Source organism: Plutella xylostella, chromosome 21 (genome assembly GCF_932276165.1).
Source record: "Plutella xylostella chromosome 21, ilPluXylo3.1, whole genome shotgun sequence".
Lineage (NCBI taxonomy): Eukaryota > Metazoa > Arthropoda > Insecta > Lepidoptera > Plutellidae > Plutella > Plutella xylostella.
Genome location: NC_064001.1, coordinates 8155664 through 8181298, shown reverse-complemented (window position 1 = coordinate 8181298; position 25635 = coordinate 8155664). Strand labels below are relative to the sequence as shown.

General features: G+C 38.5%; 1 protein-coding gene across 2 annotated transcripts in view; it reads left to right on the top strand.

Moving 5' to 3' along the window:
* LOC119693188 (limbic system-associated membrane protein) overlaps window positions 1-25086 on the top strand; it is a 53093-nt gene extending 28007 nt beyond the window's left edge. The window contains exons 4-11 of one of the 2 annotated variants that reach the window (XM_048628617.1): window positions 6546-6722; window positions 14082-14210; window positions 15565-15703; window positions 16207-16246; window positions 16684-16792; window positions 19169-19225; window positions 19573-19793; window positions 24727-25086. In XM_048628617.1, the coding sequence (XP_048484574.1) occupies window positions 6546-6722; window positions 14082-14210; window positions 15565-15703; window positions 16207-16246; window positions 16684-16792; window positions 19169-19225; window positions 19573-19673 (752 nt within the window). In that variant the 3' untranslated portion in view covers window positions 19674-19793; window positions 24727-25086. Of the gene's footprint in view, window positions 1-6545; window positions 6723-14081; window positions 14211-15564; window positions 15704-16206; window positions 16356-16683; window positions 16793-19168; window positions 19226-19572; window positions 19794-24726 lie in introns of both variants that reach the window. The other variant, XM_048628616.1, reaches the window with a different exon arrangement.
* Window positions 25087-25635: the final 549 nt, after the last annotated feature.

The window sequence follows — 25635 nt, the reverse complement described above, 5'->3', positions numbered from 1 at the left end:
CTTCAAGGCTATCAATTGACACAGAAGCAGATGTAGGTGACCCATTCTGCAGCGCAGTCAATTTGAATCGCATCAGTATTCGGGACGCAGCGCAGAACTCACAACATAAACCCATTACGAATGTGGACTCGTTTTTATTATATTATAACAGTAGTAGTTCTAACTGAGCCATCTGCCTTCTCACTTGAGGTTCTTGAGTCACGGTTTTGATTGTAACGGCATGGTTTGACCCTAAATTAGCGAGTTCAGATAAGTTTTCAAGAAAGAAAATAAATATAATGAAATATAAATATGATGATTATGAATTCTGAAGCCTCTAATTTTAAGTTTGGTAATGTCAAAACATAAACTAGCCTTTTCGTCAAAATAAGACGTTAAAAAGCTTTCATTTTGCTGCAAACATACCTAAGCATATTATTATCTTTCCGTAGCTTATAAAACTCAGAAAGTCAGCGTCCAAACAGTACAAAGACAGGTCAAATATATCGGAAGCCACATACAACCGTACACAGTAATTAAACATCTCAACGACTATCGCACGCTCTCAGCGCCCTCTAGTGACACACATGAGAAACTACCTCGGTAATAAACTACGTAATAAAATATTGGGTCAAATATCCGAGTCAAGTGAGTGCAAACTCCCCGCAGATATGTAGTTCGGAGCTTGTGAGGAAACTTTATTTATTTTCCCGACGTCTCTACCCCGGGGAAATGTTTAATGTTCAATTTTTATTTTTATTTCCCCCCCCCTCCCCTCTCCCTTCCTCTTGCTTACGTCGGCCTCCCGGTGCGACGGCAACTTTTGCTCGGTTATACTTAAGAATTTCATTTTAAAATGCAATATGTGTAGAGGCGTCCGGATGTTCTAAGTACCTGCCATTTGGTGCGTTGTGCCGATTGCCGGTTTTAGGATGCATTTTGTCATTGTTGCTGCACTTTGCTTTATTGTTGAAATAATCTTACATAATGCCCTTATATAAAGGCTGCAACATTTCGACTCTCCTCAACGTAACCAAATTGCACAACGTTGCTTCTTTGAGTTGTATGCAACGAAACAGCCGGCATCGGTCCCATTTAATAATTATTACTGCGGTATAATATTAACCTTTACCCTTTTTCAAGAACTTAAGGATCCATACCTAATGACTTTAAAGCTTTAAAGCTATACCACAAAAAATAAATCCGTTTGACAACTTTACGCTTCCCAACTGAAACTCCAAACCAATATAATGAACTAAGCACCGAAGAAAAGTTGACACCAAAAGCGTTGACACCGACTGCGACTCAAAGTTAAAAAAGTTAAGCAATTTGTACTTATTTGCTTCCACCGTTTTGCATGGGTTGAGACGAACTGTCGCAAATTTGCAATTCCTTTTCCAATTTCGAACTTGTTCTATATTCGAACGTTTCGCGCCGGTAGTTGCGAGGCGACTGGCAGTCGATTATAGCTTGACAACTTCGTGCGCGACCCTCCTTGCGGGGTGAAAGAAGTGGCGGGGGCGAGGTAGCACGACATTTTTGAACACATAGTACACACGGAGAAAAGTGTGCCCGGATAAATCTCGCGATGACTTGTCACTATTTGTGACGTAATGTAAGAAGTAAATTATGTTGATCATTAAAATGGTTCTTAAAACTAGTTTAATTATTTATTCATTTAAAGTATTGTTGGCAGTTGAGGACAGACTAATAGAGTATTTGTATTTATTTATGTTAAAGTATTTTATGTTATCCATGTCACGTTGTCGTCGTCATCTTCATCGTCTTATTCATTTAGTCTGTCGTGTAATAGGTTTACTCATTAGACTCAGGGCTGATTTGACACACGGTTATTCAGAAAATCCCCGAAGATTATATAGTTTTATAATGCGATTTAATCTATTTGCGAAATTAAACGATTTGTGGTTTTTGACGTAACTTTATTGGCGAATCATAGATAATAATAATGTGACTGTAAAAATTAAAAGGATAAATATTTCAAAGATTGTGGAGGTTCTGGCCTCAACACAGATCTTGAGACTAATGGTCTCAGGATTAGTGGTCTCATGTGCGTCGCACTCAAATTATGACAGATTCTACAACACATGTGGCCGCCTCGGCTGCGCGGCCGAGACTGCCGTAATAATGACGTGCAGTGCACGCGTTGCCCTTCCCCGCTACACCATCCGCTTCCCGCTGTCACCTTGGTTACCTCGTCCCTCCCACGTCTTTCACCCCGCAAGGAGGGTCGCGCACGAAGTTGTCGAGCTATAGTTTACTTTTTCTTCAATATTCATTTGATATTACATTTGGTTTTCCAGTGATTTGACGTTTTGCACACTCACGAGCAATGAAAATTTTCCACTTACAACATTTAATTTAGAATTTGATTGTAGGTGGTAATATTCTGATGCATTTAAATGTAGTTCAATATTGCAGACGGCGTCATAAAGCTGTAGTCATTTCGGTTTAGAAATAATTTGGTGCTATTGTGACTGGAACATTTTCATTGCCCGTGAGTATATAACACACGTGTTTTGTATTATACATTACCTTGTAATATATTAGGTATTATGAATATGTATTAATTTATGAAATAATAAATGTACCTACATTTATATAATATAGTAACAAAATAGCACTGCACACCACGGTTGCGGGAGATTATAGCAAAATCAGCAAAATCCATCACTGAGGTAGTACTGTGAATAAGTAATTACGTCATGCAAAGTAACACTTTAATACAATATGTCTATAAAAAGTGCTGGTTTTATTTTCCAATTTAATTTGTGTGCAAATTGGAGGCGTCGTTTCCGACAGATTTTCAACGGGGGCTTAATTTCTTTCTATTCGTTGAATCCGCCATGATTGATGGGTGGGCCCGCGTCCACGTCCAGGCGACACGTTAAAATATCGTATGAATAACACGTCGATCCAAGGATCAATGGTGCTTTGATCACGCCGCTCGTTTCGTGATTGGATGTTTGTTTTAAAGGGGAAAAGGAAGGATTACAAATAGCAAAATTGCGTGATTCGTGACGCGAATAAGTTAACTTGGTCCGTTTTGTAATTAATGAAATCCATGTTGTTCAGTTCGTTAGGCTCTTTTGCTACGGTTTTAATTTCGAAGTAAATTAAAAGGTCCGATATGATTATTGGAAGCGAAAACGCTCGGAAAAATAACGTTTTACTCTTTCTTCCCTTTTAATATTTTTTCCTTAACGTTCAAACTATTAAGTGTTGTACAAAATCATATTTTTCAAGGAAGCGACTTACCAAGACCATTAACTTAACAGGTCTAAGTCGTCCGGCGAACAACACGACGGGGTGGAAAAACGTGGAAAAAAGTAAAATAAATATCCCCTTCGTAATAAGGTTACACGCTGAATGCAAACGGTGGTCCCAGAGCAAAATATAACTGCCGAAGGTGCCAAAGTTTTCGCGTTAACCCGGACAAGGAGCGATAAATCACTCCAATATTGTGAAAAAATCTTTTTTCTCATCCAGTGTTTGGGAAAAAGTTCTGTGTGCCGCCGCGATCGGCCTCGTGTTAACCGCTTTGGTTTGGGTAGAATTCTGATTTTTTATCGCTGCATTGCTGTAGAGTTTGGTACTCAACCTTTTTTATATAAGGGCCACAAACACGTTTAAGTCATGGTGTCGCGGGCCGCAAGCAATTTTTTTTAAAACTATTATAAAGCGTTGTAAACTATCGAATAATAATATAAAAAACACATGCATATACTACTATGTGTAAAAAGTATCGGGATTAGATCAATAAAACAAAAAATGATTGTTATTCATCCAAATGACAATGGGCGTTTTGGGACCTATGTCCAATAAAGATGAGACATACATCGTTGGATAGCTCTTTTCAAGTGAGCAAAAAAGTATTATGACGACAAATCCGTATAAGTTGTCCATTTAAATAAATAAATAAATAAATCTTTTATTAATCCCATAAAAAGTGCACAGTATACATGATACCCCAAACAACACAGTTGTTTCTCGGGGTTAATTAACGCTTCTTATTTACTTATGTACATTCACAAAATTTTATGTAGGTACTTATATCATGTTAACATTTATAGTACTTAGCAACACTAAGATTAAGATCTAAATTTGCAAAAAATGGTTTTTTAGCGCAGTGTTTCTAGCTCTGATTTTATTTGGCATAACATCTTTTGTTAAAGTTGTCATTAAATATTTTAGGCACAACATATTTTGAAATATATTCGTCGGAAGGAAGTATTTTTCTATGGCATTTTACTCTCTCTCCTGATGACAGTTAGGGCGTAATACACGTAAACACGTATTATTGAAATTGGAGAAATTACTTTCAGCTGGTTTTATTTACTGAGATAATAAACAAATATAATATTATATGAAATATGATCATTTTGTTATAAAAATTAAAAATGAATGTGAAAAACTAACAAAACCATTAAAATTACAGAAATAAAATATTAAAACTTTCAAGGTACGATTATTCTAATTGGACAGTAAATCAAGACTAGCGCTTCCGTTATTCGTATTCTGCAAAAAAATACCTTTTCAACGACGTATCACTCATTTCTATTGGTGCTGGTCCTGCTTCCATATATTGGTGCCCATCATCATTTATTTTATCACCTTCAAAGTATGCTTCTTCAGAAACGATACACATATGCCAACGAATTACCTATCCAATCATCACAACATTTTTTTAAACGCTGTTTCCAGAGTTCTGTTTAGTACTCGCAGCGAATTTTATTTTTTGTCTTCTATCGATTGTTATTTAAAGTCATGTTGACTGTTTTCTTTGACTATCGTAGTGTTGTGCACTCGGAATTCTTGGCAGAAAGTCACAAGGTAGGAAAATAATATTATTTACGGGTTATGTAGAATTTAATTTAATAAGGCAAATTTGACAAAGAAGGCCAGATTTGTGGAAAAAAATCTAGAAAAGATTTTGCACCACGATGTCGCGCCTTTCAAACAAGGATCATCATTGTGAATGAATTTTTGAGCAAACACTCAACAAATACCATCGAGCATCCACCATATTAACCAGATATGGCTGCAGCTCACGGCTCTAGCTTCTCTTTTTTCCTAAACTCAAATTACCGCTTCGAGGCACTGTTTTCAATCTATAGAAAACAATAAGGAAAAATCGCCGCGAGTACTAAAAACAACTCTGAAAACAGAGTTATTTTTTTTTACTGTGATCCTTCAGAAACGATACGCATTCGTTTCTGAAGAAGCAAACTTTGAAGGTGATAAAATAAATTTGGATTTATAACAATATTTTTGTTGTTGTATGGATATGGATATAATCCCGATACTTTTTACACAGAATGTATATTCTCTATTATCTCTCATGGCACGCGGGCCACTGATAAAGGCCCGGCGGGCCACATGCGGCCCGCGGGCCGCATTTTGAGTATAGCTGCTGTAGAGCGTTGTATGTTCAAAATTTTCGTTACGTTTAACTGACCAAAATACAAATACGTGTACCTATACTTAGGAAATGTTTGTGGCTTGTTTTATAAAGTCTAAGTACTTATAGCCAGATAAGTTTTCAATATAAGCGTGAATTATGAGTTGGTTAAGAGGCAATCATTCATTGCAATAAGCATCAAGATATTGGGAAACAGATACCTACTAAGTGTGAATATCGATGCTGGAATATTGTGTGCGTCTTTTGCACAATAACTCAAAGCAGACGTTTTCGTGGTCGTATTACAGATGTCTACTAAATGGAATTCTATTAGTTGATGGCCCACTACGCTCTGTCCAGCTTTGCTTTGAATTTGCGATTTAGGCATTCGATTGTTTGATAATCTGAGTACAATTTTGTGAATAAATAGAGTCGCCTCGCTCAGTAAAAGTGTGGTGGATTTAATAACATTTCAGTTGGCTACAATTAAAAGATCCTTCCAAAGTGTCGTGTGTTTGTGTTTATCACCGTTAGTCAACGTCATGTCATCAAGAGGGGATTTAACTCGTTATTCTAAACAACGTTTGTTCTTATTTTTTTTAAGCTTGTGAATACTTTTTTCATCCATGTACAATAAGAAGATGATAATGAAAATTGTTCAGTATGTGGGGTTAGGGTAGATTAAACTAATTATCATGTATAGTAAAGTACATAATATTATGTGATCACTAAATATTATATGTTTTTCAAGAGACCGAGTCAAAGACCTAACGTAGGAATAACGTAGGCGTAATGTAAACATGACCACTACAAATAGTTCACGTAGGCTTTAAGCCCACTGGTTACAAGAATAGGGAAAAAATGAGTAAAGAATTATCTAGTCTATTTCCAGCATCAGCCAACAAACTTACTGCGACAACTACTGTGACAAAAACCTACCACAAGAACCACTAACATAAGTGCCAATTGATGAAAGTATGGTTAAACTGTGCTATTCTGGTTCTATTCTTTTCTTCGTCACTCCACCCTCTTATGCCACTCCCACCAAAACCAACCACACATTAATTTGGCCTGTCTCCCCTAAATCATCCTTTAAAGCCACAAGAGAGCTTTTATTAAGAAATAACCCCTATTCTCTTCCCCACAGTACCTCCAGACATCGTCAGCGACGACACGTCAGCAGACGTCGCGGCTCAGGAGTCGGACAACGCGACGCTGACGTGCCGCGCCACGGGGCACCCGCCGCCCAAGATCACCTGGAGGCGGGAGGACCACGAGCCCATACTGCTGAAGAAGATGCCCCAGTTGAGGGAGTTTGAGAAAGGTAAATACTAGCCTAATCCTATCCCAAGTAACATTTCATTCGAGCTTAGGTTGTAAGAAATGCCTTTAGGTTTTATAAGGGTTGTGAAAAGGTTAATGCTTTGCTATCTGGTCATATTGAGTACTTGAGAATGATTAATAAGTCCTAAAACCAATTGTTTATTAATACAACCTTGGAGCTGCTAATAAGAGTTTAAATTAACGTTATTTTAACTTGTATTTCAAGAGCATATAGTTCTAGGATCTTATAGTTGTCGTAGACTCCTGATAAGGTTCTAGAAAAGCTAGCATTTATGCTAAAGTGAGAGCTTAAGGTTAAATTTTTAACCTCAATACAACCATAAAGTTATGGAATGTTGAAATCACTTATAAGTAATTTTTAAAACCTATCTTAAACCTTTAGGCTGATGAGAGTTGTCTAGGCAAACAAATTAGGACTACTTGGTGAAAACCAAAAGCATTAAGCACTGGCTATGAGCTAAACGCATGATTTAAGTCTTTCAAGAATATTTTAAAGCTTTAGAGGCATCCTCAAAATATGTTTAATGCTTTTTAGTAATTTCCTAATGGCCGCCATATTTTTTCACTGAAATAAAAAAAAAACTTGGCAAAAAGATACATTTTAATTAAGTAGGGGAAAATTCAGTAGCGTATGCTATACTATTCCAAATATATGTTTTTTTATATAGACAGTACTTTTATTTCTAATATAACTTTACACCAAACATAATTTTTTTTCTATTTTTTTAAATTAAAATATCTTCAAATTTATTATTTACAAAAGGCCCGTCACGTATACAGAACTATTATTCAAAAGTACCACGATAAAGTGCTAGTCGCAAAGTTTTTCATATTTCCCGACTTCAGCCTAACTACTTACTATATTTTGTATTAATACAACACTTACAAGTTAGCCATTTTGAATCTTGGAAAGTGTCAGGTAATGGCGCCATTTATTATAATTATCATAAAATCTTACACAGAAACATTTTAAAACCCGAGAGTCCTGGAAAAGCATTACAAATATCCATCAAATATGTTTCAAGTTATAGAAGAGTTACATCCAGGACTAATTTAGAACTTAAAAGCTGTCTTCCAAGGTTATGTTAACGTTAAATTAAGGTTGTGCAGGTTGTATTTAGGTTCTGTGTAAGTAGTTCAAAAGGTTCTGGGTTTGAGCTATAGGTTTTGCTGTAGCTCTCAGAAAGGTTCTAAAACGTGGGCCCTTTTTGCACTCAGGAGGTTAATATAAGGTTAATATAAGGTTATCGAGACTTCTAAGTCTCACGAGTTGATTTCCATACAAAGGTTCTAGAACCTTTTCAAAACCTTTCTAAAACCAAAAATGTTACTTGGGATGTTATTCGCTGTGTAAATAACTGCACCTGGCTGTCTTGAATGGAATCTTTGTGCAGATGCCCAAGCCCTAAACTGGGGAAAGGTAAATACTGGCGTAGTGAATCCCACGGTGCGCTATTCTACTGGTGATCACGCACAGCGGACGACCACAGTGCGTTGTGCGTGCTGGCTGGTTACTATATTTGATGAAAAATTAAGTTTCTGAGCGCTGTTGCTCGTGCCATGACTCTAATATCTCGTTGTATTAATTGTGCCGATTGCATGACAGCTCGTTCGTCCGCTTTTCATCAGTATAGAGTAACCTTCCTAGTCCGAGTTCGTTCACGGTATCGTGGACCACCGGACCATGCTATTTGACACCGTTGGAGTTGAAAGCTCGCAGTCTGGTGCGGGAGAGTTGCCTCTAGAATAATCCTTCTAAGGAAGTCGGTGACAAACATTACAGTAGTTTAAGGGTCTGCCACCGTGGTGAAAGGATTCAAGTTGGTCGCTGACATACCCAAGTGCGCTGAACGTGTTAATAAGTATATTTGATACGTCACTCGGGGAGGCTACTTTACATAATCCTACATCCTTCCTTCTGCTTATACCAATAGTAATTCAGAGTTATAAAAATCGAAAATACGAAAGTCCTTTGTTACGATTAATTAGTTAGTGCATTTAATCACGAATTTTGTCTATGGTGTTTTTGACCTGGCTAAGTTTTAATCTCGCAAAATAAACATTTAAGCAGTGTAAGTAGGTAGAGAGAGAGAGAGAGGTTCCTCTGATAAACACAAAGCAAGTTTCCGAAGCCGTTTCCCCCAAAATAAAGCGCGGATGAGACTTGAGAGCAAACACGCGTGGGTATGTCAACATGTTGCATGGAGATAGAAACAGTCATGTTCAAGTGTATGTAAATTTATATTAAGCAACTTCCCTTGGGTATTTTATTTACACGAGCTAAGATCACATATGCTGCATACCTGAGGGACTTAGGAAAGTTATGTGTACTAGCTCAGACTTGCAGTAAATAGAATATTAAATTTATAATTATAATACTACTTTGCTATTCTACTTTCATGTTATTCTAAACTAGCTTTTCCTCGTGAGTTTTGCATCGCAATATAGTGAATCCATTTAGGAATCGGTTCTCATTTTTTTGAATTTTGATTTTTGAAACACACATCAACATGACAACAAGTCTGCCTTTATAATTTTCATAGCGAAGAAAATATTGTTTATGTGAGTGATTTCATCATCATCATCATCATGATCGACCCATCACGTCCCCACTGCTGGGGCACGGGTCTCCTTCCAATGAAGGAAGGGTTTAGGCCTAGTCCACCACGCTGGCCTAGTGCGGGTTGGTGGAGTGGTGTGAACGATTTACGCAAAATTAATAATTCCATTAACTCAATTCAAAGCCACAACAAAACGTTAGAGTTTTTTTTTGGACACCCATCTACCCACTAATTTACATAATTCGATGACCTCCAATTCGCATATCGACCGGGATACAGCTTTTTAATTACGCCGAGTAAATGAATAGCCTCCTCTTTACAAGCTTTAATAGTCGAAAATACGTAATCACAATAAATTTTATTGTTTTAAGTGTAATGAGATTGCTAGTCTAAAAAGTTCATTTTCATTTAAACCACTGACTTTGCAAAATCGTCGCAGAATTATTTTATTTTCCAAAAATCCTCGAGGAAATCTTATTTAAGTTTAAGTCACGATACTCATGATAGTGAGATAGTGTGATAAGTGCGTTTGATAGATTAGCTATCGATATCAGGATACATAATTATGAGTTGATTCCATCCGAAATCAGTATATAAAATGAGGTATTACTGATTCAGGTAACATTTCGTGTAAATTTTCTACCCGTGAACCAGATGTTGGTAATGAAGCATTTACGCTTTTTGAGCGTAGGTGTTATACTGTTATACGGTGCTTTGATTTAAAGGTCGTCAAAAACCCATTACACATAATTACATGCATGTAGATATTAGGTAGGTACTTTTACCTCGCGTTAAATGCCAGAAGACACACCAAAGTATAGGTTTATTTTATTTAGGAATGTGTACATACTTTCCCTACGACTCCTTCTTAGAATGTCAATTGCCGCTGGACAACATATTTCAGTAATTACCGGTATTGATAGCAAGTTGAAGTTTTACTAAGTACTAAACTGAGAGAAACTTGTTAATTACAACGTAAGTAGGTAAGTATACATTTCTAAGTATGAAATTGGTCCTGATAATTATGAAAATCATACCGAATATTGAAAAAAGTTCAATCTAGAAAAATGAATATTTACATTAATAATAAATAATACTAATACTTAAATTATTATTTTTTATTAATATTTCCAACAAGAACATCGACTGAAATAGTCTAATCAATATTTTCGAGCCATTATCATCTAGTTAGTTACTTTTATTTTATAATTTAGCAAATATTGACTAAAGTAATAATATTCTTATAATTAATGAATATCTAAAACCATAAAATAATTGATCTTTTTAGCTCCTTGGTTGTTTGAATTGAAAAGGCTCCGATTTCGAAAAGTACGGATAACGCTTAAAAAAGCGATGCAACGCGGAAATCTTAACTAATATTATAATTGCGAAAGTAACTGTGTCTGTCTGTCTGTTACTCTTTCACGCCAAAACTACTGAACGGATTTGAATTAAATTTGGTACATACATACATACGGTCTAGACCCTGGGAAAATAGGCATAACATAGGCTACTTTTTATCCCGGAATTCCCCCGGGATTTTTTAAGGCGAAGCAAAGCGCGCGGGAACAGCTAGTAATGAATTAGTCTAAAACTACTATAAAGCAACGTTCAAACTGTGTTAGTTCCTATCTCTCTGTACGTATTAATGAAAACAGGGGCAAGTGCCATATTCCCAAGACTCCCAATTTGTAAACACACCTGGGACGAACCTCCACGTAACTTACATTGTACGGGTACTGTAGGGGACACCCTGTATTTGTCACTTGCAGTCAAATTCAACTCTTACGACGCAAGTATTAAAAGCTACACAGAAGAATAATATGGGGGATCATTGTGCAAATTAGGGGAACTTTGTTAAAACACCATATATAGGTACCTAATGTACATATGTGTGTACATGTTTTCGTGAGGATTCTGTTGTGGACGTAAGCAGATTGTTGTAAATAATATTTACACTGGAGGCGTGAGTTTCTACTAATGTATCTAGTTTCTCCCTTGAGGTGCTGCCAGAGGTACATTGTTACCTGGTGACATACGTAGTATTAGTCCCTATGAAACTATCTGTTTTAATTTACTTCCAAGATTCCATTCTAGATCCAAATATGATGTTTAACACTAAAACGCATAAGTAATTTTATAGAATGTTAACTTATTCCATTCGGTTTTAACTCAGTAAGAGCTTAGAGCAAATGTTTACTGAGTGGAAAATGTATGAAAATCTGTAAGACTGTGGCCACAATGTTAACAATTATTTTAATATGATAGATACCTTAAAACCTTAATTAACTAGGTACCATTAAATGAACTAGCCCACTAACGCTTCAAAAAACGTGTTTACACCTACGCTACGCCCCAAAAATTACGCTAGTCAGAAACGGTGTTACTTTTATCTATGTCTTATACTTACATGTAAAATTTCAGATCAATAAAAGAACAAACGCCCCCTTTATATCATGTGATCATGATTTTTAAAGTTCCTTGTGAAGTGAAATGAGCCCTAAGAAACCCTTAGGGACAAGTTTCAGTTAGAATGTACATTTTGGTTCATTATAACAATTACCCCAGTTAAAGTTTGTGCTATAATGGGATTGTAAAGGTCAAAATGTAATTGTTCTAAGTGGGTATATAAAGGGGTGTGTTGAAGAGTAAATGGGAGGTTGGTGAGAGGTTTTATTTGTAAATGGCCGACGGAAAATTGTTCTTTAGTAAAAAGTTTAATGCAGTGGTTTATTGAGAAAATATTATTTATCATTTGATAAAGAAATTCTTATAAATAAAAACTATAAGTCCTTACGCCGATCAGTAAGCATTGTTGCTGTGTTCTCTATGTTAAACTTAATGGATTGCCGAACAGAATACTGAGTTAAAAAAGGATTTCATTTTACATAATGATTACGAAGCTTTTGTAAGTAATTTCCAAGGAGCTTTGCTACTTCATGATTATGTGATTTGCTCTATTTGTGCACGTTACAGTAACAGTAAAGACATTACAACGCTGAACACGTTTTCATTTAAAAATGTGTGCCCGCCGTGCTACCATAAGGGACTACAAAATTTACATTAAGTTCTCTGTTTTTCTTAGAAAACATTAAACAAAGTATTAAGCGAAGGAATATAAATATCGTTAAACACAATATTCTTTCTCATTAGGTACAGCAGTATCCTAAGGATTTTTCTTTTAATATTGGCGCGGAAAATATAAACTTTTACGCACGCAATCATAATAGATCGCAACAAAAGCAGATATTCAGGAAAACACTGATTTTATTTATTATATTTATGTTCTATGAAAACGAGGCTTAACACTCCTGAGACCAACGGATGCATTATGAAGCAACTCCCTAGAGTATGTCTGTATCTGTGTCTATAGTAAACATGTCTACGGTATTTAAGCAGCTCAGGTTTCTAATTAAGTAGGTCAGGTTATGTCGAAGACGTTGTATGTCTTCTAAGACGTTCTTATTGCTATTACTGAAATTAACCTTTACGTGATTCCTTAATTTGACGTGAGGGTGAATTGTTTAATATATTTTCGGCAAATTAAAAGTGATTTCAATTGGGGAAGAAGGCTGTGGGTTTTGCTAGGATCTAAAATACCTTAAGTTTTTTTTTATATAAATAATATCACCTAAATATGTATTACGGAGGTTAATTTAATTATTTTCTTACTAATTCGAGTGAATCAGTAGAATTCGTTATTACTTACCAGAATCCTGGCACAAATAAGAGCAAATTTTTACTAAAATACACGTTTGCATTATAAAATAATGTAATGTATACTCACTATTAATATTAACGTTTGAGAACATATTTTCTAATATACCCAATCACACAAGTGACTCAAGAAAAGCCAATAATAGCCACTGAGGTATTGTTAAATGAGTCAGATTGTCCTTAGTTATTTCCACCCAATATTCCCGGGTGAAGCGAAGAATCGAAACGGGTGTATCCAAACCCGAATCTTTCCGGGTGTTTGGAAAACAAAGTGCCACTTGGGTGTGTCGTGTGCCGCTTTGACGCCTTACATTATTATACGGCAGAATAAACAGTTCACTCAACAATACTTGGAATAAGTGAACTTTTGTGTTACGTTTTCAGCAATTTCAGGAGGGTTTTAAATATTTATAGCCATATCTATGTTACACCAATTTCCTATTAACTGTGAGAAAGTTATAACTATACGCCTTGGTACCTTGTGCGTATGACAATAAGCGATTGCGGATACGTGTAGTAAAATATGGGTTCTGTCATGGGACTTCTTATGTGAAACAGGGAACAGCTAAGGCTGCTTTAGTATGCCGTGTTCACAGTTAGCTACCTCTAGTTTGCGTTGATTCTACGCAATTTGTTGCGTTAGGCCCTCCGCGCACTAGGCAGCCAGGCTGCCGCAGCCAGGGGGGCCTTACGCGCTTCTAGTAGCGAGTGAGCAGTTTGCCTACTGGAAACTCAGCCTTAGGCCAATTGAAAACGAGATGACGGCGCGAATTTAGCGGTACATACATTTAATATGGCCATGTGTCCACCCGCCCGTCATCCCCTATTAAACTCGGCCTGAAATAATCTCGTTCTTATCGACGTCCCGGGGAAAGGTACAGCTACCGTACCACCACCGAACATTAGCAATTAACAATCCATAAGCCACGTCGGTCGCCTGTCAAAAATCTGTCAGTTTGACAAGCAAATGACACTGCCTAGGGTATTGTTTATTGCTGATGTTTGGTGGTGCTAATCCCCCAGTTCACAGTGATTTATACCTACTTATGTTTGTTTACCAGTGGAGAGCTACGTGGGCAGCTCGCTGCCGCTGTGGCGCGTGGACCGGCGGCAGATGGGAGCGTTCCTGTGCATCGCGTCCAACGACGTGCCGCCCGCCGTCAGCAAGCGCGTCATACTCAACGTCAACTGTGAGTTGCATTTCTTACCACTTGTCAACTGGGAGTTGTCTTTCTTACGGGGTGTCAACTGTGCCGCCCGCCGTCAGCAAGCGCGTCATACTCAACGTCAACTGTGAGATGTATTTCTTTATTCTTACCAGTTATCAACTGCGAGTTGTCTTTCTTACGGGGTGTCAACTGTGCCGCCCGCCGTCAGCAAGCGCGTCATACTCAACGTCAACTGTGAGTTGTCTTTCTTACCAGTTGTCTACTGTGTGTTGTATTTTATACAAGTAGCGCCGCGGTCAGCAAGCTGTTAAATAAAGATAAACATAATATATGATTATTTTATTCCTCAACTAACAAATTTATACGGTTATATTTCAATGGTGGGAGTTTTCAATTAGTATAAACATACATTTATTAGATAGAAATCCCGCTCTTCTACAGCTTGAAAATTAATTTACAAAATAATGATACCATAGATAAAATTTATTAATTGTTTAAATAATTTATAGTAGGTACCTACTTACAACAAAATTATTACCGCAAACTGAATTCAATGGTAAATGGTAATATTAAATTATTAATACGAATTATCATTTAAAATTAGAATATACTTTTCAGTGTAACGTATTCATAAACTTATTTTAATGTTATACTATGCCATTTTAATGACACGAATTCAATCGTAGATTTCGTGAAATTGAACGAAATGGAATTGATTTCCATAGAAATCAATCAATCTCATTCATGCACGTTTAATCAATCGGAACTTTCACACAGCTTAGCCCAGTACATAGTCTATACAATAACATTGGTAGCACATGGAATCTAATCATGGATATATTATTTATAACTGTGTACGTGCATACCTATGTGCTGGCAAACATAATTATTTATGTGAGACCAATTTGGGTAATACACCGTTAACCTTTGGCATTTCACGAACGTTTTAGGCTATGAACGAAGAAACTTAAGAACTGCCGAATAAAGTTAACCTGTCAGCTACCTAAGAGGACATCAGCCCCAAACATATTCGACTTGTAATGGTGCCTGATTTTTCGGAATTGACTGTTTTCACACTATAATTTAATTAACTGCACGATATCGGTGACTTGAACCAAATTGTTTTGACGATATCGTCAACAGTGTGAAAGTATAAATAAACTATCAGACCGTGAATATCTTGAAGTTATACCATTATTTATCGTTATATTGCCATTGACAACTCCAAATATTTAAATTGATTGCTGCACTACTGTTCATTTATGTAGTAAGCCCTTCGCTCAAAAAAAAAACATTTCTTTAATAGATATACATATTCACCCCTTCACTAACGATTAATTTAGCCTGAATGTTAATGAAAACTTTTGTTTCGCAGTCGCGCCAACAGTAAAAGTGCCAAATCAGCTGCTCGGCGCCCCGCTAGGAACGGACGTCAAGCTCAAATGCTACGTGGAGGCGTACCCTAACACTATTAACTACTGGATCAAGAACCGGGGGGAAATGCTTCTGGATGGGTAAGTTCCAGAAACACGCTGCCGTATTTAGCCCCTTATTCTGAAGTAATTCTGTTGCGGAGCGTAATGATGTTATGTTTCGACGCTACAATATTGAGTGTTCGCCTGTTGGATTTATGATTTATTTACTTATGAAGGTTCCTTGGATGATTCGTAATCTCATAACGGTTATTGGTTTAGCCTCAGATTGATTTTTTATTCGACGCAAAATTTAACAACAAACAAAATATCAGTAACGGCTTGGTTACTGAGTAGAATAACATTTTATAATTTACATCCTTATGTATGAAACGCCAAAACTGCCACGCTTCGCTTACCTTTGATCTTCACTTTACAACTCACAGATGTCCAGAGGGCTAGCGTGGCTAGCACGGACGTGGCAAAAGTTATCCGTCGCGCTCGCTCTTGAGGCTGCGCGATGCGAGTGAGCACGATGAAAAACTTTTGTCACGTGCCCCGTGCTAGCCCTTCAGCAATTCCTAACTTTTCTCCCTTGTCTCCAGGCCAAAGTACGCGATAAGAGAGGAGAAGACGTCGTACAAGGTGTCGATGTGGCTCACTATCCGCCAGTTCTCCGCGAGTGACATCGGCACCTACAACTGCGTCAGCACCAACTCACTGGGGAAGAGTGAGGGGACGCTTAGGTTATATGGTTAGTATTTTACATACATACAAATGCTCATAACAATAATCCCCGAAGAGGTATAGTCAGAGGTGCAGGCGAGCCACCGGCTTTTCGCTGTCCATTGTTATCACGTGATATGTGAGACGTGAGCCGTATCGCCGTTTCGGAATGAGTACATTGCACTTGGGGTGCCTACAATCTAGATCTGCAGGTTTCCTCACGACGTTTTCCCGTAGTTTTAAGTGAGTACTTACTTTTGTCAGCAATTTTTTCACTAGAATGCTAGAGGTGCATTTGGATACCTAGACTTAAGTCGAGAGAGAGAGAGAGTGAAAGAGAGAAGACGTCGTACAAGGTGTCGATGTGGCTCACCATCCGCCAGTTCTCCGCGAGTGACATCGGCACCTATAACTGCGTCAGCACCAACTCACTGGGGAAGAGTGAGGGGACGCTTAGGTTATATGGTGAGTGCTTTACATACATACTGCACATACCTTTATTCAAGACTGTATTCCCCGAAGGGGTAGTCAGAGGTGACTCGCGATGCTCACGACTACAATCCCCGATGGGATAGTCAGAGGTGCAAGAGAGCCACCGTCGTGTCGCTGTTACATTTGTGCTACGTAATAGGTCACAAGCCGTATCGCCGTTTTATAATGAGGACAATGCACTTGGGGTACACATCTGCACTACAATCTATATCTGCAAGTATCCTCACCACGTTTTCCCATAGTGGTGAGTATTTTCATCATTTTTTTCATTTTGTTTATTCCCTCACATGAAATAGAATGCTAGAGGTGCACTTGGATACCTAGACTTAAATCGAAAGAGAGAGAGAGAGAGAAGGGCGATGTCCCGATACAAGGTGTCGATGTGGCTCACTATCCGCCAGTTCTCCGCGAGTGACATCGGCACCTACAACTGCGTCAGCACCAACTCACTGGGGAAGAGTGAGGGGACACTTAGGTTATATGGTTAGTATTTTACATACATACAAATGCTCATAACAATAATCCCCGAAGAGGTATAGTCAGAGGTGCAAGCGAGCCACCGGCTTTTCGCTGTCCATTGTTATCACGTGATATGTGAGACGTGAGCCGTATCGCCGTTTCGGAACGAGTACATTGCACTTGGGGTGCCTACAATCTAGATCTGCAGGTTTCCTCACGACGTTTTCCCGTAGTGGTAAGTGAGTACTTACTTTTGTCAGCAATTTTTTCACTAGAATGCTAGAGGTGCATTTGGATACCTAGACTTAAGTCCAGAGAGAGAGAGAGAGAGAGTGAGAAAGAGAAGACGTCGTACAAGGTGTCGATGTGGCTCACCATCCGCCAGTTCTCCGCGAGCGACATCGGCACCTACAACTGCGTCAGCACCAACTCACTGGGGAAGAGCGAGGGGACGCTTAGGTTATATGGTGAGCATTTTACATAACTACATACATAGCTCACGATTATAATGTGTAGAAAGGATAGTCAGAGGTAAGACGGAAGCGAGTCATCCGCTTTTTGCTGTATATACATTTAATTTTGTACTCATGTGATAGGTCGCGAGCCGTATCGCCGTTTTGTAATAAGGTCAAGATGTGCAGGTTTCCTCGCGTCCACTTACACTTACGAGCAATGAAAAAGTTTCAGTGACTTTAAATTTCGAATTACTTTTTAACGGAAAAGACTAGCTCAATGACGGTGTCTGCAATGACTGCAATATTGAAGAAGGTACATTTATCAGGACATCGGAATATTACGATCGATTTTGATCTAAGTCTATCTATATTAAATGTTTTAATAAATTATTAACCATTTATTTAAAAAATTGGGATCAAAATGATGACTTAAATTTTTGGTAAGTGGAACTTTTTTATTTGCTCGTGTGAGTAGTATTTCCTCAAATGAAATAGAGTGCTAAATGTGCATTAGGATACCTAGATTTAAATCAAGTTATTATATTCATTATCATCTTCAAGCGGTATTCCGGTTCCCTTGACGAGGTTAGTCGGTGACATATCTTAGGCTGTGACGTCACAAGTCTCTAGGGTTGGTTTATAATGTAGGTTATACATTATGCTACAGCTAAGAGGTATGTTACCGCAGTGCTTTAATATGTAGGTACCTATGTATATTAGTTTCACTTATGCGCTGGTGTGTAATCCACTCCAGTATCAAATTCGAATAAACACGAAGGGTTTTCATCGGTGTCTTAACCTTTTTCGTCCCGAAGTCATTATATCGTGCTTAGACAGTATATTTTTATTGTGCCTGATCTTACGGGTTTAAAGTGGTTAAATAGAGTCTATCGACATTATCAAATCAGTAAATTAACCTTTGAACACTCATACGAGTATTGTACTCCGAAACACAAATTTTAATGGTATCTGACCATAACTTTGTAAACGATAACGAATCTTTCTTAAATCAACAAACTGCGCATTAGTTTAAGATACTTGTCCAGAACACAAAATTCAAGAACATTTTCTATTCCATCACTCTCTTATCTCTCATACCGCTATGGAACGGACTCACCTGGAGAGTTGCAATAGTTGGTGGCTCGTAGGAGCCAGTTCCTTATAAGCTATTTGTAGAAACTGTCGAAGCCAATGTATCGCTAAACATTACGTGCGACCACTGAGCCGAATGATTTTCACGTAATATTACAGTCACCATCTTAAGGAGTAAAGCTAAAACAGAAGCATTGATATGAAACCATTATGATATGTCAGGTAGGTTTTGTTTTGATGCACTCACTTTTGGCCATTTATTACATGCTGAGGGCTGGGTCGCAATTACAGATTCATGAAGCATTTGTAATATTTACAAAAGTAAATGTTTTTTTTGTTGCAGAAATAAAGCTCACCTCTTATTCGGAAGACTTCACAAATCAAATAAGTGTAGCTGGAGGTATGTATCAAAAAAATAATTTGTGATTCAATGTTATTGTGTTTAAATGCCTTACTCCGTACTCCGTAGGTACTAAATAATAATTAAAACTGTAATTTTTCGAACAGCATAATTTAAACCATATATTCCATTGCTGTTAATAAATTGGTTTTCTTATAAATGTGTACATTTTCAGATCATTTCGATTGCGATCTGACAGCCCTGGTCATTTCCTACGATTGTAATTTTCCATCCTTTTGAAATGGTCATAGTTTTGAAATCTTTACAGGCGGCTTTTACTTTCGCAACCAAAGTTTTCAATAAAATTACCTTTTATCAATCTAATACTCTTAATTTCTATTTCACAGGTTTAACTGAAGCAGCGAAAGGACAAACGGCAAATTTACTGTCTTCTAGAAAACTATTATGTTTCGTGTTGTATTACCTATCCGTAACGATGTTAACGTAGTTTTACAAGTAAGCGAATAGAAATGTAAATAATAATATTGATTAATGCTTTAAGGAACGTAATTCAATTACAAGTGATTTTAATTTTGTAAATATTGGTCTGGTTAAGTGAGTAAACTTAATAATAGACGCATTTTTCCTGAAATAAAAATGACATATTATGTATCTAGCCTATCTGAAACCTAGTTAAACATTGTGAGATATGGCGTTTCGACTTTCTCCGTGTTCGGCATCATAAGGGCCACAGTGACAGTTAAATAAAGTCCGTTTTTCTCTCCACCTTTAATTTGCAAGGTTGCGGGTGCCTATATAAATAGAGTGAGTCGCCCGCGCGCCTCAGTTGTAATATCACCATGCAGAAATGACTAGGTTTCAGATAGGCTAGATACATAATATGTCATTTTTATTTCAGGAAAAATGCGTCTATTATGTAGTCTGAGCCTATCTGAAACCTACATAGTTAAACATTGTGAGATGTGTTTATTATCGCATGGTGGAGAGAAAACCAACTGTGACCCATAAGCTACTGATGAGTATATCAGTAGAGAAATATTTGAATCTATAAATTTATAATGCATAGATTTCTAGGTAATAGATATACTAAAAAGAAAGGTATAAGTATACATAAGACTTAAGTACTTCCTTATTATTCCTGACTTGTCAGAAAGTTATGGAAGGTATGTACCTATACATATAGGTAGGTATTTATACATATGGATACACACAGTGCCTCTTCGAAAGCAATACTTATAAGTAATTATTGATCAAAATCTTGTTATTGTCAAGGCAATATTTTTAACATACACTAGCCGAATGGATGGAACCAGTGAAATACTTTGCAACAATATTTAAAAGCTGTAAAGTGTAGAATATCGATCCAGGCCGCTGGGGCTCAGGTCAGCACATGCTGACTAGGGTATGTAATTTTGGACTGACCTCAGAAATGCAGCAGCCGACCCTGGAGCCTCGAGGACCTGCTCAGTCAGCCCCGTACGACGACACGGCCTGCAACACCTGGCGTGGCATCTAGTCCTTGGAACGAGGAGTGGTGCTTGAAGGGAAGATAATTTTACTAAATATCTCAGCCTCATCAGCTACTGGAAAAGATTAGATGAAGGCTGTGACACTGGCGGATAACTAAGTATTCAGTTTTTCAAAACATGATGCAGGTAACTATATTCATATTCTAGATTGACAAGTAACACACAGTCTAATTTTGTATTCTAACTAACTCGGCGGTTAACGAGTTCCTGTGCAGTCCTACTAGGAAGGAAAGTTATTTTATAAGCCTTTGCACCGATTTTGTGGGCTACTATCATTCTGTATCATCATGTGTGAATATTATGAGCTCTGGCAGCATTCCTTGGTAGATGACATCAATTAATAAAGATTGATTAACACAACAATAACAATTATAATAGTTGATAAATGAAACCCGGCTAACATGTCTTAACTGGGTAAGTAAATGATCAGTCATGCCACCAGGATAAGTAAAATGTTCAGTACTTCATATGAAAAACATTAACAAGGTCACCTTTAGGTATGTTCGTCAACACTAAGGGCAGGTCTCGGCAAAAACCTTAAGGCTTCGCCTTGTTGCAACTTCAAAGGTACGTAGGTAGGTACCTACTTACATTGTTGTAGGTTCGATTTTGAAACCATTAAGTCAACCTAGATAAAACAAAATAAAATAGCTCGATTAAATAAAGATGGTACGTAAAGATGTTAGTTGTACCTGATCAGACCTGATGCAACGACAGCCAACATAGACTCTCTCATCTGTGGAAGCAACAATCATGGTGGCGGGAACATGGACAGTTGGACGAGCCACCTCGAGCCTGACTTATCAATCAGAACTGACAGTTCGCCAACAGCAGATAGCTTGCGGCTATCTATAAGTAAACTAAGGTAGTTAGCTATACCCAAGAAAAAGTCCTTGGACATCGATATGACAGTGGAACGGCGAATAACTGTGACACTCTTTAAAACAAAAAGGCTTATTGTTGTTGTCCAGCTAAGGAAGGTTACCTACTTCAGCGACCTGGTATTGCATTCTGAAAGAACTGCGAAGAGTTAATATTATGACTAATAATTATTACTTATTTAGAAAGTTTTCCGCAAACTCTAATAAATCAAGCAGCTACCACGTCACCGCTGCCCGGTTATAACTCTGTACTAGCTTAGTAGATATATATACCAGTTCTAGCCTTCAGCTAGAGGCCATAGAGCTCCTAAATGAGATGCGAGTACGAGCATGACACAAGTAATTTTTTACTTGGTAAGTAACTAGTTACGTAACTAACTGAAAATCCATAAAACAGATTACTCAAAATGGAATTGTGAAAACGGCACGTCTGCATCTTAACCAGTCAGTCTAAGTAGTTTCAGCAGATACAGTGTTGAAAAATAGTTATGAAACGTTTGCGCCAGAATCGAATTAAAAATACATTTTCATTAGAGAAGCCGTTTAGGCATGAATAGGTACTTTCACCCTTTGAATTGTGCTCCAAATGATGACCTTCGAAATTCATAGAAATTTAATGACGACTGCCATTGTTTATTATCTAGCCCAGTAAATTGAGTTGGGCTACGGCTACACGTGATGTGTTACACAGTACACAGTAGGTATATGCATGTTCCCGGAATAGTGGAAGTTATAATTTTACCAAAAGGTAGTCGTCTCGTGCAAGAGCACCGTTACTCGATTTATTCGATACACAACTAGTAGACAGCTGCTGCGTAGGAGGTTCACGCATTTTTCAACAAAGAGCTCGGACACACACTCACAATCCACTGGGACAAAAGGAAGACAGCTTATATGGTGTCACTCAGAAACCGCGATGACACTCTGATCATGATCACTCGACATTAGGATCATAATAAATTCGGTAACTTGTGAAGCGGTATGGTATAGCAACAGCGACTTTCACGAAATCAGGAATTAGCTCAGTGCTTTCAGGTTGAACACTCGCCGGTGGGATTCACTTTGCTCACAGCCGAGAAAAGAAAAGACTCAAAGCTGGAATCTGCCGATGTGTCATGACACTTAAGATAGTGTCTGGGGGGTCACTTTATATGACGAAAAACGAACTTTCAGTCCACTGCGGCGCGAGCTGCTCTATCTGTTTGTATGTATTAAACGTGTCGATTGCACGACAGCTCTCGTTCGTTCGTTTCTCATCAGTATAGAGTAACGCTCCTGTACTTACCGTGCGTCACCATTCCCATGAGCAGTCCAATGATCTTTAGGCAGTTTAGAACAAAAGCTGCATTAGACAGTTTCTTCAGCAGAGACATCGAAATAAAAAAAAAAAATTATTGCACAACTATCCCCAGGAGCAGTCTACAGGTCACTTTGGGCAGTTCAGAAAAAAGCTGCTTTAATAGAATACCCTACCTCAGCAGAGGCATCAAATTGAAGTGCTATAACACTTTTAGAAGCGATGCACGTTACCCGATTTGTCGTCATCCATGCCGATGCGGCTACGGCGACTGCAGGTGGTTACTCAGGCTTCGTTGGTGTGCCCTTGTATGGCTAACATGACCAACCTTGGCAGTAAACGTTCGTCTGCATATGCCAAAATCACTGATGAATAGCGCACGTTACTCGATACCTTCTAAATAAGTCACTCATAATGATGGCTGATGATGATGATGACCGTGCTAGCAATAGTGCAGGCGGTTCCGCTGAGCATAAAATCTCTTCCCAGCGTTTGGATCTGGCAACCAGAACAGGAGTGCCAGGTGTGCGCAGCGATGCAGGTGGGACAACACAGCCGCCAGGGCAGGAGTGCATGGCTGGGTCTATGCAGCGATGCAGGTAGCACAAACCGGTGGCCAGGGCCAGGACCGGGTGTACGCTGCGATGCGGGTGGCACAAAACGGTGGCCAGGGCCAGGACCGGGTGTACAGCCGCCAGGGCAGGAGTGCATGGCTGGGTCTATTCAGCGATGAAGGTACCACAAACCGGTGGCCAGGGCCAGGACCGGGTGAACGCTGCGATGCAGGTGGCACGAGACGGCGGCCAGCGCAGGAGCACAGGGCCGGGTGTATGCTGCGATGCAGGTGGCACGAACCGGTGGCCAGGGCAGGAGCGCAGGGCCGGGTGTATGCTGCGATGCAGGTGCCACGAGACGGCGGCCAGCGCAGGAGCACAGGGCCGGGTGCAGGTTACACGAAACTTCAATTTGACCGAATCGGCCTGCCTACCCTCAGCGGGTAGGTACCGGCGGATCACATTATTCGCCGCACATGCCACAATGTCCCAACATACTGAAACTCGGAGCCACGTGCTTCCTGTAAAAAATCCTATGACGGTCCTGGAAAGCTCCTGTTTGTAAAGCCTTACATAAGCTATAATCAAGTGCATTATTGTAATAGCAAAGTTTTTATCAACTGTTTTCTAAAAATATTAGAAATTGAGGGTAGAAAAATATATTTTTATAATTTTTTCCTGTATAAAATTAACATATGCTTTACTTAAAGCGGTCATTAATGTAAGTATCTAGCTCAAGCGCCACTAGTAGGACCGATCAATCATCACCACGACTATTGAATCGGACCCTACTGCGTGGGATAAAAACCCCAAGCGCCGGAGCATTATGACCAGTGGCTGAGCTTTTAAAAGCAGTAAATAATAGCATTTTACTCACGGCTTATCAACTCAAACCTTCGTTGCGAAATCCTCAGCAATGGCTGCGTGCGCAGCAGCCGGCAGGCCCCGCGCCGCCTGGTCCGCATCACGCTACAGCTCCCGGTAGCGAGGACTCCGCAAATTCAATATTATATTTTTCCCCGTCGGAGCGAAGCCGACGAGAACCGTGGCTACATTGAGCCATTTTGCCGAAGTGTTCACTTCAAAAATCAAAAACCAACTGAGGCGCGCGGGCGACTCACTCTATTTATATAGGCACCCGCAACCTTGCAAATTAAAGGTGGAGAGAAAAACGGACTTTATTTAACTGTCACTGTGGCCCTTATGATGCCGAACACGGAGAAAGTCGAAACGCCATATCTCACAATGTTTAACTAGGTTTCAGATAGGCTCAGACTACATAATATGTTATTGTGTCAACTTCATACAGAAAACAACGATTTCAGTAAATTATAACAGTGATAAATAATAAGCTATTGGGGGCAATTCCGAAGAAACTTAGAAAGGAAAACTTTAATTTTCAACAAATCATTCTTTCCCTATAAAGTAATCGTCTTTAATATTGAGTTGTAATACCAATTTCTGGTCCGAAATTTAAAACTTTTAAGCTTTAAATTAAGTTTGGTTGATTCAGAATGACCCCCTGTATATGTATAATCGATCTTCGCTTGGAGCCGCCAAAACTTAACATTAAACCAATCTGTAACTCATTACTTGATTATAAGACTGTTTAAAAACGAATAAAAATTATGTGAAAGATTGCGTTAGTTTAATTTACAAAAAAAAAATATCCACAACATGTCTAATTTGATGTTTTTAGGATTCATACATGAAATTCGATTTCAGTTGATATACTGAAGCTAAATCATTGGCATCTATGCTTTTGTTTTATTTTTTTGTAATACGAGTATAAGTACACAAATAACGTTAGGTAAATCACGCTGAAAAATAACTTTCAGGTTTACTGTAGTAATAGGCAGGTAGTTCTACCATTTAGAACCTGTAAAGGTGTCAATAAAACACGGTGGCTGAGCTTCAACTAACTGGTTTATTCACCTACCTCCAATAGTGTACGGTGGCCTGCGCCTAAAAGTATACAGGCGGAGTTTTTAAAATAGCAATCCCTGATGATGAAGGGACCAGCTACATGTTATAAATCCGGGGACGTGTTGTGTGTGATGTGTGTAGCAGTGGTGTTTATGTGGATGTTCTTGAGCAGCATGTGAGCTTGAGATCGCTATTTTAAAAACTCCGCCTGTATACTTTTAGGCGCAGGCCACCGTACATACATAGGTACAAGTAGTATACA